Source organism: Rhinoderma darwinii, chromosome 9, assembly GCF_050947455.1.
Source record: "Rhinoderma darwinii isolate aRhiDar2 chromosome 9, aRhiDar2.hap1, whole genome shotgun sequence".
NCBI classification, from domain to species: domain Eukaryota; kingdom Metazoa; phylum Chordata; class Amphibia; order Anura; family Rhinodermatidae; genus Rhinoderma; species Rhinoderma darwinii.
Genome location: NC_134695.1, coordinates 51,675,332 through 51,689,935, shown reverse-complemented (window position 1 = coordinate 51,689,935; position 14,604 = coordinate 51,675,332). Strand labels below are relative to the sequence as shown.

The following is a 14,604-nucleotide window of genomic DNA, read 5'->3' as shown; positions in this document are numbered from 1 at the left end:
TCGTCTTTATTACAACATATTAAAAACCGCAAAGCTGACCAGTTTTGGACTGCTAGAGTCTAGTCTTAAATGATGGCACCAGCCGCAGTCAAACTTGGGTATAAAGGGAGTTTTACACTGGGCAATTATCGGGCAAACGGTTGTTCATATAACGCTCATTGCCGATAATTGCCCTGTGTAAACAGGGCAACAATAAGCCGATAAACTAGCAAACGCTCGATCATCTGCTGGTCGTATCGTTTTAAAAAAGTTAAATATCATCGTTGTCGGCAGCGCATCTCCCTGTGTAAACAGACACGCTGCCGACATGATAATAATGTATGGGGACGAGAGATCGGAGTAATGACCGCTCATCCCCATACATAGCTCCGTGTGACAGGAGCAAACGAACGCCGATTAATGAGCTGTCTCATTGATCGGCGCTCGCTGCACCGTCCAAAATCGGTTGGTGTAATCGGGTCTTAAGGGTACTTTCATATGTGGCGGATACGCTGCAGATTTTACGTCTGGATATGTTGTCAGAAAATCTGAAAACCGCATTCAAAAATGTTGCTGCAGTAATTCCACGGATTAGGGACGAAATCAGCAGTGGGATTTCTGGTATCGTTTTCTGTCTCGTGTGGACGTACCTTAATACCTGCTGTACCAGTCTCCTCCACGCTCCTGTGTATATATGGGCCAAATACACATTACACCTTTTAAAGGATAGGTACCCCATTAGGAATCTTCTCTGTAATTGAGAACGTTAGAAGAGAGCATACATGGAGGCCCATGAGCTCTGACCCCCCACCTACGAACTGTTATAATGAAGGGGCCACCGCATTCTACCAAGCACCATTACTTGGAGATCAGCAAGATAGTACGGTAATGTGGTGCACACGATCACCAAAATTAAAGCGAAGGGGCAGAGCACCGTGGCCCCCGGCCCTCACCCTAGTGATCCTAGAAAGGAGGGGATCTTCGCCCCTGGACCCCACCAGTCCTACCATATGACTTGGAAGTTCACGAGCTATGAGCGTCTCTGTTCAAAATAATGAGGGCACCGTAGCATTCTACACCTAGCCAGGAAGCAGCACTCAACAAAAAGGTTTCACAGCAACTTTTCACCTTCTCAATGAAGGCATTTTCAAGCCGGAGGCAGGGCTTCATGGGAGTACAAAGATGGCAGACCTGGGGGCCTTCGTTATAGGCCCCCAGGCTGCCATGCCAACCATCGTCACCCTGCGATCACTTCGGGGCCGTTGCAATGTCACAGGGGGGCACCCCACTGTTTCTAACCATTTAAATGCCGCGGTCGCTATTGACCGTGGCATTTAAGGGGTTAAACGAGCGGGATCGCCCTGGTTACACTGTAAGATACAGACGACACACTCGTTTTATGTAGCTTGCTCAGCCCATGAGCCCGCTCCTTACACCCCCCCCCCCCCCATGTGTGCCGTATTTATATGGCGGATGTTGGGAAGGGGTTAAAGTTAAAAAATAATAATAATAATTTAAAAATACCCCTATGGGATAAAATGAATAAAAAAGTAATGTGAAATACAAAAAAAATCTGTAAAAACAAAACACAAATGCACATATTTTTCAATAAAACTTTATTAAATGAAGTCCCAAAACATAAAATAACATACACATATTTAGTGTCGTCACGACCGTAGCCGCCTGCGCAACAAATTTATAGCATCTTTTATGAAAACCGGTGTATACTGTAAAGAAAACTATAGTGGAACTGCATTTTTGCCAAAATAAAAATTGATATATATTAAATGATAACGTAAATGTACCAAAGCATGGCACAGAATATAAAGTACAACTCATCCAGAAAAAAAAAAACCTCTCACAGCTACAGCAAACAAAAAATAAAAAAGTTATGAGCGCCGGGATGCAGAGAGGAAAAAAAAAATAGTTCTGGTCCTCAAGGCCAGAATTGGCCCGTCCTTAAGGGGTTAAGTAAGCCACGTGGGCATAGTGCCCAGACTGGTTGGGGGTCGCCCAGCTCATTGAACCCCCTCCACAGGTGTGACCCTCTACTCCACTCTGTTCTTGTGCCGTGCTCAGTCTATTGCCGCCGCTCACAGCTCCATCCTGTATACGGTTCGCTAAGGAGCAGACGGAGAGCCGGTATCCAGGAAGTGACGTCATCCGCGTCCCTGGAGCAACAAGATGGCGTCCAAAGGTGAGCGATGAGACGGAGCGGCTTATGAATAACATCACATTAGACGAGACCTTCCATACTGATTCTGAATATAAAGCGCTGAGGTCGCCTGTATACAGCCCAGACACCCGTGCTCTGCAACCTAGTGAAACTGCAACTCCCAGCGTGGCTGTCAAGGCATACTCGGGGCTGTAGTTTCACAAGAGCTGGAGAGCCTACTCCGTATGGGCTCATTGTACCCGAACGTGAGATAAACCTATAATTGTTTTCTCCTCACCAGGGAGAAGACGTGGAGTTGTATCCTTTATTGCTATGACTCTCCACCTGATGTGGAACTACAATTCCCAGCATGACGTTATCCAGTGTTCCTGCCACAAACGAAAGGATAGAAGCGCGGTACTGGTTAGACAGCAGTTCAGGCTGTTGCCTAGCAACAAGCACCGCAGCCAATGGGACAGTAGCTTGGATCTGTATATTGCTGTGGAGCCGGGTAGTCACCTGTTATATTGTGGGAGGGCCGGTGCTGTGTATTGAGCATCTGCTCCCTGTTCTGGTGCAGCCTATAGAAAACAAAGGGGAGGATTTATCAACCTTTTCTGATGTATAAAAGTTGCAAAAAGGCCAAGTAGTCGCAATTTGCTTTGAAAATAGCAAGTTTTGTTTCTTTTACGTCGCCCTAGCCACTTTTGGAAAAGGGATGTATCTTACAAAAAGGCGTGGGGCCTGAAAAATGTATTATAATTTCATACCGCCCAACTTTCAACTATCACAACGAGGGACAACCGATGCGACGTGCATAGCACATTTTTTTCATTTTAACCACGCCTCTAATCACGCCAAATTCCCGCCCATACACACCCAGTTCAGCCCACATAGTGTTATGCTCCTATAGTGCCTCCCACACAGTATAATGCTCCTATAGTGCCTCCCACACAGTATAATGCTCCTATAGTGCCTCCCACACAGTATAATGCTCCTATAGTGCCTCCCACACAGTATAATGCTCCTATAGTGCCTCCCACACAGTATAATGCTCCTATAGTGCCTCCCACACAGTATAATGCTCCTATAGTGCCTCCCACACAGTATAATGCTCCTATAGTGCCTCCCACACAGTATAATGCTAAATAGCTGCCACTATACATTATAATGCCTCCATAGATGCACCCATACAGTATAAAGCCAACACAGATGGCCACATGCAGTATAATGGGCCCATAGCTGCCCTATACAGTATAATACCCTATAGCTGCCCCATACAGCATAATGCCTCCATAGAGTATAATGCCCCCCTAGCTGCCCTTATACAGTATAATGCCCCCAAAGCTGCCCCTAGTGCCAGAGCCCACATATAAAGTGCCAGTGCTCATGTAGATAGTGCCCCTATCTAGTGCCACAGTGTCCATGTTGACAGTGTCCATGTTGATAGTGCCATACACCCCTTGAAGATAGCGCCACCCCCCCCCTGTAGATAGCGCCACCCCCCCCCCCTGTAGATAGCGCCATTGGGACCCCCTCTAGGAGCGGAATCTCCAGCCAGAGCATAGGCCGGGGATTCAACTCTTAGAAGGAAGCCCTGATGTCACTGTCCATATATTGACAGTGACGTCAGTTGCTACGCCATTGCCGACTCTGGGACATGCGGAGGACGCAGATACAGTTGACAGCGGGACATATTCCAGGCCACCCGGGACAGCGGGACACCGCCCGGAATCCGGGACTGTCTCGCTGAATCCGGGACAGTTGGGAGGTATGTAATTTGTGCCAGAAAACTGGCGTAAATAATAGCGAAAATCTATGCCAGCTTCTTGATTTCATTTTGTGGGGCATAGCAAGGTAGAGGATTGTGCTGGGCGGAGAAGAGCGGTGAGGTGAGCATACATCTTTTTTTATTTTATGTCCAATTGGAAAGGATGGTGCACGGCCGAGGTAGTTGCAGCACAATTGTGGCACACAGCTACAGGCAAGATGCACTTCTAATAAAACTGTCACATCTTACTCCAGTGGAGCAGAAAGCTAAGACTGGCGTACGGAACGCTAGTCTTACTAAATCTGCCCTAAAGTATATTAGAAAGGGACAGAACTTTTCAAAAAAAAACTAGCAATTATAAACCCCCATTAACTTCAAATATCTTCAAATATCTTATGGTTCTCATTGCAATGTATTTTATTGGATTATGTATATTTTTTACTGTTCACAATATAAGAGCACTAGGGGGCGCTGCTATAAACGCCTCTTATATTTCTTTATAATTCTGGATATGGTTTCAGGATTTTTCCAGCAATCAATATAATCAATTAATATGATTCTAGATTATTTTAAAGAGTTTTCCTTGACTGCAGCAGCTGTCCTCCACCCCGCTAGAAGTTCTCCTCTTCCTCAATGGCTGGTACTGCGCCTCTTACTTCCTAATTGAAGCCCTCATATTTATATATAAAGGTGAGTGTTGGGGGTCTCTATTGTTTATGTTAAATAAGTATTTAAAATGGGAGAGGGGGTAGATAAGGGAACTACATTAGGGACTTTAGAGGGATATTGCTTTATTCATTATTTCTTTTACTAATGTAATACTGTTAATTCATAATGTTTTATACAATACTTATTATGCAACTTGTATTTGTTATCGACATTTGTTGTATTTTTATAGAGAGGACTTTGGTTCCTTTTAAGTTATACTTTACGATATGCCTTTTTGAACACGTAAAAATGTATATTAAAAAATAAATACGTATTTAAAGCCTAAGGCTGCGTTCACATCTGCGTTGGAGGCTCTGTTAGGTGCCTCGGTCGCAGTTCCGGCTGAGAATATCGAGGACAGCCGTCCGTGGTGCAATGGAACTGGCGCTTCCGGTTTTTCCCTTGTTCTCCTCTGACAGAGTAGAACAACAAAATAGCACCCGCTGGTGTGAACCCTGCCTTAGTCGTCCCGTAGTTACTTGCTGGGTGCAGATCCATTTTACAGACAATGCAGAAACAGGCGACGCGGTCATACACAACCTTACACATGGCAGCGTTACACTGTAACACCTAATGTACCACCAATCAACCATCTCATATTGTGGTTTTCTTCCAGACCACTTTTGAGCCTTCAGGACTGTTAGACCACGTTTAGATGTGCCGGATTTGTCCCAGATTTTTGGTGCTTTAAAGACACAGAAATTTCTTACTATATTATAAATTATAAATCCCCAAAATGCACATTTCTGACCTGCTACATTTCAGAATACCTGCCAACTACTGACTGACAAATTTAGCGCTGCCTGTAGTCAGCTACCACTGCAGCTCTCTATTAGCATATGAGTGAATTGTCTTAGAACTAGTTCCATAAAGGCTATGGACACCTTGCACTTTTTTTATTTTTTTATTAATTATTGTTAATTTCCTTCCTTAATGCAAAGCTAAGAAACTCTCTAAATAGTCTTCATTTAAAATGTCCTGCCAGAAATCTGTACCAGAATTTGGTCCAGTTTTTCGGCCAGAATTCCATGCGGGTTCTAGGTCGGATACGATGGGGAAGATGTACAGGGCAGATCAGAGTGTGGAGAGGGAGGAAAGCATCCAAGTCTTCAGGGAGGGCAGATCACACAAACACTTCTGTATCAGAGTGTAGATAGGGAGAAAAGCACAGGGGAAGGGGAAATCACACACCCTGTACACTATAGAGAGAAAAGGGAATACCCACGGACACTCTACAGGGGGGTAGTAATCACACTCCTCAGGATCAGTGTCTGCCAGCACAAGGGAGAAGAGATCGTTCATGGGCTGTAAAAGGAAAAAGCAGTACAACAAAGAAGCTGTGCTGATACATTAAAGCTAGTAAAGGCAGCAGCATCCTGGAGTCACAGACCTCACATCCAGCATGTAATACTGAGGGGGACATAACCACAGAAGGAAAGTCTGAAACTTGGAGCAAGTTGTAAACTGCTTATCCGGGTGTCTGAAAATGACTGAAGATTGCAGCCTGACACTTAGTGCAACTTTTTTAACTCCAGGTGACCACTTTATAAAAATATTTTTTTCCATTCAAAGGTGTCCATAGGCTTTAAAGGGGTTTCCCCACTAACGTAAACATTTCCGCTTAGAAATCTGGCTGCTGCTGGTTATGTCCACCAGGGTCTATTCATTTTGGTGGCCATGTATGCGCAGTAAAGTCCTCTCCTGTAGGTCGCGCGATGTCTGCATAAGACCATGAGCTGCTGTTCCCCCCGCCAAGGACTGACAGCTTTCTCCCTATTACTGTTCATACGGAGAAAGCTGTCCATCATCAGCGGCTGGGCGGGAAATACGCCGGACTGCTTCCTCCTAGCGCTTGCATGTAGTTACCATTATTATTACTATAGACAGAACTGACATAGTAAAAGATTGTTATCCCCTTAGATGCTGCGTTTTACATAAGTCATATATAAAGCAGCACAGGAATGGTATTAGTTCACCTATGTGAGACATCGGGAGACATTTGACAGGTTTTCTTGTCTACGGCAGGTTTGATTTTACCTTACCCGACATCCAATCTTGTCCTGGAAGTGGTGATGCTTTTTCTTTATCTTGGCATTGAAGTCACACGCCTGTATCTTGGTGAGTAGTGAGGACGTATGAGGGGCTTTACATCACTAAACATGCAATATATAGCATCACAATAATCATACGATTCTTATTTCATTTCAGCTATTATCTGTATGGTATTTGAAGTGGTTTGGAGGTTCTTGGGGTTAAAGGGTTTTATGCAAATCCAAAGAACTGATGCTAATATTCTGTGTCTATGGAGAAAGGGAGGGAGGCAGAGGGGAGCGGCGATGTAATGATACCAAACATGGAACCCCTTACATTGATTTCTATGTAAGGATCCCCATCCTGTGATCTACATGCATTATATTAACACTATGTATGTGCTGACACTATCAAGCAGAGCTTTAGATCCATTTAATCTCCTATTAATATTAGAGAACTGCATTACCCGCAATTCCATAATATTTTTTCATTTGCTTAAAGGGTTATTCCGATCTTATAAAGTGATGACCTATCGCTAAGAGCCCCACCAATCCCGAGAATAAAATGTAACTAAATGTTATAACAGGAGTCCGCAGTTTTTGCTCACCAGGTCGGCTGCAGTTAGTAGGAGTTGTATGCACGGTGCCGCTCCATACGACGACGACTCCTGACTGTTTCCATCCTCGAGAGGAGGGATGCCCACCCCTCATTCTAGAGATCAGTGGGGGTCCCTGAGGCCAGATACCTAACAATCCTGTGGATAGATGATAAATGTTATAGGTGGGAAAACTCCTTTTAGAGTTAAATAGTAGTGAAATTGACCCCGGCAGAAGAAAAGCTTCTCTGGATATTAAAATTTAATTAGAAATCTGCATCGGTGTGCCCTAGATCTACACTCACGGGGTGTGATCATGACACGGCAGTGAGGTGTCGCCAGCTGACATGCTCTCAATGCCATTATTGATTCATTAATCTGTCAGAAACGACATCTGGTGTAACTGTCCAGGATTCCTACAATACAACGATGGTGTTCATTTAACTCTTTGTAGGTGGGTGGCACCTATAAGTAGATCCTCTGCCTGCACCGTGTACTGTTAATCGTATGATCAGTTTGTTACCTCAACAGATTTTAGACTGTTTTACAATAGGTATATAAAGCTTGCAGACTTCAGACTTGGCTAACAGAAGTAATTCCCTTAAAGGGTTAGTTCGGGATTAGAAAAAAGGGAACAGCACCCCTCTTGTACATGGATTGTGTCTGGTATTGCAGCTGAGTCCCATTTACATGAATTACTGTGCATATTGGGTGTCACAGAGCTTTACCAGAAACACGTGGCTGAATGGGATTTTTAACAATTTGATAATGGTGGACAATGCAAGATGATATACTGATAAAACTGTTCAACTGACTTAACGTTTTGTTTTTTTCTTTAGGATGTCGGGGAAACAAGTGCGAGCGAAAGCTCCCCCTAGTGGTCAGTGTTGGTCTAACCATTCCAACTGCTTTGCTTGCATTATACTTCCTATTCCTTCAGACGTATGCATTGCGGCTGGAGACAGTACTGAGCTGTATTCTTCTGCTCTTCTATGGTTTAGAGGTAATTCTCAGCTGTGCGGCTCTCATCACATTTTGCAGGTAATGGCAATAATGTAGATCTCCGTCTTCTGTATCATTTTGGCTTACTGTACATTAGTCCTACTTATAGTTGCTTCTTATTAATCTTACTTTACAACAATCTAGTTCTGTTAATGAATGTCCCATTAGTGCATGGACATATAAAATGATCGCTTACCTGGAAATATTTTTTAGACGTTGAGATGTTTTATCACAAACTCAGGCGAACGTATAATACGTCCGTGCTACACGCGTGATTTTCACGTGCGTCGCACGGACCTATGTTAGTGAATGGGGCCGTTCAGACTGTCAGTGAATTTCACGCAGCGTATGTCCGCTGCGTGAAACGCACGACATGTACTATTTTTGAAGTCAATAGGTGCGTGAAAACCGCGCACGGCACACGGACGCACTTCTGTGTGCCGCGCGTGATGCACGCTACAGTAGTCAAAACTATGAATGAAAATAGAAAAGCACCACGTGCTTTTCTATTTACAAACATAAAAACAGAGTGTCATCATGATGCCGGCTGCGCGAAAATCACGCAGCCACGCATCATATGCTGCTGACACACGGACCTTTTGTGGACCTTTTGCGCGCGCAAAACGTCACATTTTTTGTGCGCGCAAAACGCACACGCTCATGTGAATCTGGCCTTAGAAGTCGTCTAACACTCTGATGGACAGACATACGGATCCTCTATATATAACACACAAATTCAGGCTAAGTGCTCTTAACAATAACATGCTATGAGCATTTACCTCAAAATTAATGTATATTCTAGTGGCCAAATTAAAATAAATGATTTTTTCATATAAGATGTGTAATATCCAGTACTCGTCCCAAGGTATAAAAAAACAAAACAATTCCTTTTTTCAACAAGTAAAATATTCCTAGGAAAGACGCTACGATTAGAATCTTTCCTAGGAATGTTTTAGTTGTTTATTAACCAGATGAAATAAAGGAATTGCTGGATATTACCCTTCTTCTATGACCACATTGGCTATTGCCAACCCTTCGAATCCGAGCGCCGTCTACATAAGGAGCGTTGCTTTCCTAAACCCTGAATGCATGTTAAACGGACTACACATTGCTATGCCTAATTTACATCTGCGTTGGAGGGTCCGTTGGCCTCTGTCGCCCATTCCGCCGAAAAAATACAGGAAACGAGCGCAACATGCTGCACTATTGTGTGTGTATTACGTCATTCCTGACGTCACTCTACACTGAGGGAAGTGGGGGACCAGATACTCCCTTTCTCCTGATAGTTTCCTGTCTGCTGCTAGAGGAGAGAAACACTGCTAGTCTCTGAGCATGCGTGGTAAACACTCCTAGTCTCTGAGCATGCGTGGTAAACACTGCTAGTCTCTGAGCATGTGCGGTTTCTACACTAGCAGTGCTTACCACGCATGCCCACTCCAGCGCTTTCACAGCGCCTGCGCGTCATTTTCTCCCCCCTAGCAATGGACCGAAAACTATCAGAAGAAATTATGTGATATCAGGAGCCAGTTGCTAGTAGCGCTTTGGCAAGGACTGCGGCGCTGGGGTTAGAGATGGAGTCCCAGGCAGAGCGCTAGTATAGGCTCTGCTCCGGGACTCTGTGGAATCCCCTGACGGCACTGTCCATATACGGACAGTGTTGTCAGGGTCTTCCCCGGAACCGGAGTCCTGGGCACAATACTAGTATAGGCTCTTCCCTAGAGGCAGAGTCCCGGAGCAGAGCCTATACTAGCGCTCTGCCCGGGACTCTGGCTCTGGGGAAGACCCTGACAACACTGTCCATATATGGATAGTGATGTCATGATTCCACAGAGTCCCGGAGCAGAGCCTATACTAGCGCTCTGACCTGAACTCCGGCTCTGGGGAAGCCCCTGACAACACTGTCCACATATGGACAGTGATGTCAGGGGATTCCACAGAATCCCAGAGCAGAGCCTATACTAGCGCTCTGCTCTGTTCTGGGACTCCGGCTCTGGGGTCAAATTGAGTTTTTTCTTCAACCATTATGTAAGAGAGTGTTGTTTTGGTACAGCACTGATATGTTGCAGGTTTATCGTTCACACTCACTGATCTAATGAGAGAAGTAAAATGGCAACGGAGATTGGGTATGGCTGGGTGTAGTAGGCATAATGAGTCCCTGATGCCGGCGCATTGCATGCTGGGACACAAGCGGTGCGTCCCGGGAACTGTATGACCGGAAGAGCAAAACAACGAATACACAGAGATAAACAAACCTCTCAATGTCAACAAAAGAGAATAATGGTAAATTAAAAAATAAAAATGTAGATAACAATATTGAGGGGGCATTAATAGATAAATTGAGAAACGTTGCAGTGATATATAAAAATAAAAATAAAAAGTATTGGAAAACCCCTTTAAAGTCAATGGGTTCCGTTGGGCGCCGTTTGTGCTTCCTGCATTTTTGTTGTTCTGCTCCTCTGACAGAGCAGAACAATGGAAAGCTGAACTCAGATGTGAACTTATTTGCACTATTTCTTCTTAGGCTGGGTTCACACGACCTATTTTCAGACGTAAACGAGGCGTATTATGCCTCTTTTTACGTCTGAAAATAGGGCTACAATACGTCGGCAAACATCTGCCCATACATTTGAATGGGTTTGCCGACGTACTGTGCAGACGACCTGTCATTTACGCGTCGTCGTTTGACAGCTGTCAAACGACGACGCGTAAAAACACAGCCTCGTCAAAAGAAGTGCAGGACACTTCTTTCAGCCGTAATTTGAGCCGTTCTTCATTGAACTCAATGAAGAGCAGCTCAAAATTTACGGCTGTCAGAGAAGCCTCGCAAAATGCGAGGAGGAGCATTTACGTCTGAAACGAGGCAGCTGTTTTCTCCTGAAAACATAAATATAAAAGAGTATCCGGCACATAAATTTTGAAAAAAAGGTATTTTTTTATTATTTATTTTGTTTTTGTTTTTAATGCCAGTGGCAGAGTGCAACGTTTCGGTCTAGGTGACCTTCATCAGGCACTGAGCCGTGCTGGGAAACTGAATTGACGAGCGCTAGTGGTGCTGATAGCGGCTGGCCGCTGTATCATGGCGCTCTCAGCACCACTAGCGCTCGTCAATTCAGTTTCCCAGCACGGCTCAGTGCCTGATGAAGGTCACCTAGACCGAAACGTTGCACTCTGCCACTGGCATTAAAAACAAAAACAAAATAAATAATAAAAAAATACCTTTTTTTCAAAATTGGTGTGCCGGATACTCTTTTATATTTATGTTTGGGTTGGGCCCCTATCCGTGCAAAACCTCACCCTTCCACGTATCTGGTGCTATCTGAACCTATACACAAATTGATTCTCCTGAAAACAGTCTGTCTTTTCAGACGTAAAAGCCTGCTACCGTGTGCACATACCGTTACGCTGATCAGAGTGCTGGATTCCTACATTTTTCATCCTCTGTTTAATGAAACCAGTCTAGTTCAAAGCACCTATGGGTTGGTTGGGAAAAATACACTGGTCCATCAGATCATTCTTCGATGTTGATGCCACTGCAACCTATGAAATTATAACCATATCCCAGGATTTACTAAGCTGGATCCAGGTGAGACATGATCTGTGTCGACCCTGTGTAAATATCACTGATAAAAGTGACCTAATGGGTTATATTACCTGTAAGCAATGCCCAGAGAAAGGCAGGAGAGACACAGGATGTCTTTCCTACATCCAAACCACCTAGAATGATCCTGAGCCTCCTAGATGACATGGATACATTTTATTTTGGCTTTACACCCTTATAATGTATCTACCTTTTAAAGGGGTTGTCCCACAGGATAGGGGATACATGTGTGATCGCTGGGTGTCGACTGCTGGGACCCCCAGCGATAAGGAGAATGGCGAAAGTCCCACGAAGTGCTCCATGAGAAGCATGGGACTTCCGGGGTCTGTGGCCGGCAGCTCCATAGAAATTAATGAAGCGCTGGACGTGCATGTGCGCATGCGTTACCGACGCTCCATTCATTTCTATGGAGCTGCCGGACACAGACCCCGGAAGTCCCAAGCTTCTCATGGAGCACTTTTGTTTCCCCGATCCCCTTATCGCTGGGGGTCCCCCAGCGATCACACATGTATCCTGTGGATAGGGGATAACATGTGTTTTGTTGGACAACCCCTTTAAAGCCCTTACTTGTACTGTAGGAATTTGTGCACATATCGTGCAGACTTCGCATGCTGGGAGAATGCATGTTTATTTAAAACTAAAATTGGTAACGCTGTTCTTGTCCATCTGATATGTCTGGAATTTTAGATCAGTCCTGGAATTAGAACAGGGCTGCGCTGCTATACCAGGCATAGGTCATGGACAAGAGAGACATTTTTTGAGCAGTCAACCAGCAGCCTGTTAGGGTATGTTCACACGGCCTATTTACGGACGTAAATCGGGCGTTTTTGCCCCGAATTACGCCCGAAAATAGCGCCTCAATAGCGCTGACAAACATCTGCCCATTGAAAGCAATGGGCAGACGTTTGTCTGTTCACACGAGGCGTATATTTACGCGCCGCTGTCAAATGACGGCGCGTAAATAGACGCCCGCGTAGAAGAAGTGACCTGTCACTTCTTTGGCCGTAATTGGAGCCGCTATTCATTGACTCCAATGAATAGCAGCGCTAATTACGGCCGTAATTGACGCGGCGTTCAAGCGCCTGCACATGCCGGTACGGCTGAAATTACGGGGATGTTTTCAGGCTGAAACATCCCCGTAATTTCAGCCGTTACGGACCCCCGCCGTGTGAACATACCCTTATCGTGCCCAGACAGTATGACATACAGCATCTTTTGATTGTTGTTTTCTTTTACAGAGAACCAAGTTACTGAGTGTCCTATCACATATTCCAGGATGACTCTTCTGGTTTCCTGAATGTCCCATCTCTGTTTGCTGTGCAAATTGCAGGAGCCCCGAGCTTCTATCCAGGCTCCTATTCAGTGCAGTAAAGTGACGTCTCACTGCTGAAAGGGACTTGGTAGTACCACTGAACAGCAGCCTTCGTTTTTGTCTATGAGGGGCAGGAGGTGTGTGTGTGTGTGTGTGTGTGTGTGTGTGCGTGTGCGTGTATTCCATTATGTCACTCAACAAATAAAATAAAAAGATTTTTTTAAAGAGTGTTTATTCTACATTCTATGAAGTGATACACACAGAAAATAGCATCTACCAGTGCTCAATAGTGTAACTGAAAACAAGCTCTGCAAGTTATGGAATTAAAGGGGTTGTCCACTACTGAACAACTGATGACCTATCCACCAGATAGGTCATCAGTATATCGTCTGACACTCTCCGGCTGCCTCAGAGCACCGGATGTTACAGCCAATTATGCTATGTACGGAGTCAGAAGCAGATGGATCCGTACATTGCATAGCGGTCATGCTGCAGAACTGCAGCTCTGCTCCTATTCACTTGAATAGGAGCAGAGCTGCAATACAACAGTTCGGCCGCTATTCAGTGGCCGGAGCCATCTGCTTCCAGGATGTATGTCCGGTGCTTAGAGGCAGCCGGAGCGGCTTAACGGTGCAGAGTCCGGGTGTTGGACCCCCACAGATCACGTACTGATGACCTATCCGGTGGATAGGTCATCGGTTGTCCAGTAGGGGAGAACCCCTTTAATGTAATGAAGCTTGAATTCACCGTACAATACACAAATCCTAATGATGAGTGCTGAGAATTATTCTATGTATAAGGATCTGTAAACATCTGCATGCATTGGTTCACTAGGGGTTTCCATCGAGCTTTCTGGTGTTTTTTTTTTTTTTAAATAAAATGAATGGTTTGTGCAGCTCACAGTTTAGGATGAAGTCACTAGATCGTCCATAGGGTTTCACGTTGCAATTTCAGGATGTCCGTTATTCGTTAGGATGCATTTCCTATCAAGATCACGGAGCAAAATCTTCCTCAATCACTCTACAATGAAAAAGATTAGATACCGTCCTCTCATGGTGTATTAATGTAACGGCTCCAAATAGTATAATATACTCACAAATAACTACAAAAATCCAGGTAGAGCAGATGCCAAGGCCCACGTCTAGGACCTTAGCGTCGTCTTACTTACATGCCTTAGTTTTATGGTTGTGAGTATATTAAACTCCTGATTTTATACTATTTGGAGCCGTTCCGTTAATACACCATCAGAGGCCGGTATCTTCTCTTTTCCCCTGTAGAGTGATTGAGGAAGATTTCGTTCCAGTGATCTTGATGGAAATACATCCTTACGAATAACGGAGATCATGCAATTGCAACATAAAACCCTGTGCATGATCTGGTGACTTCGTGTAAACTGTGAGCTGCGCAAATCATTGATTTTATTTTGATTGTTTATTTTGACGCTTAAACCTGC

At 44.6% G+C, this 14,604-nt stretch overlaps 1 protein-coding gene across 1 annotated transcript; it reads left to right on the top strand.

Annotated features, from left to right (window-relative positions):
• The first annotated feature begins 1,958 nt into the window (after positions 1-1,958).
• TMEM216 (transmembrane protein 216) lies at positions 1,959-13,376 on the top strand. The gene is made up of 6 exons (XM_075836984.1): positions 1,959-2,176; positions 2,436-2,452; positions 4,502-4,595; positions 6,639-6,731; positions 8,079-8,280; positions 13,078-13,376. Exons 1-6 carry the CDS (start codon positions 2,164-2,166, stop codon positions 13,091-13,093), a joined length of 435 nt encoding a protein of 144 aa, XP_075693099.1. The 5' UTR covers positions 1,959-2,163; the 3' UTR covers positions 13,094-13,376.
• The last annotated feature ends 1,228 nt before the right edge of the window (positions 13,377-14,604 follow it).

Bases quoted from the DNA above. Each gene is read 5' to 3' on its own strand.
- TMEM216 (XM_075836984.1), top strand. The intron at 4,596-6,638 runs GTGAGTGTTGGG...TGTCTACGGCAG, and splicing joins CCTCATATTTATATATAAAG to GTTTGATTTTACCTTACCCG. The intron at 6,732-8,078 runs GTGAGTAGTGAG...TTTTTTCTTTAG, and splicing joins AGTCACACGCCTGTATCTTG to GATGTCGGGGAAACAAGTGC.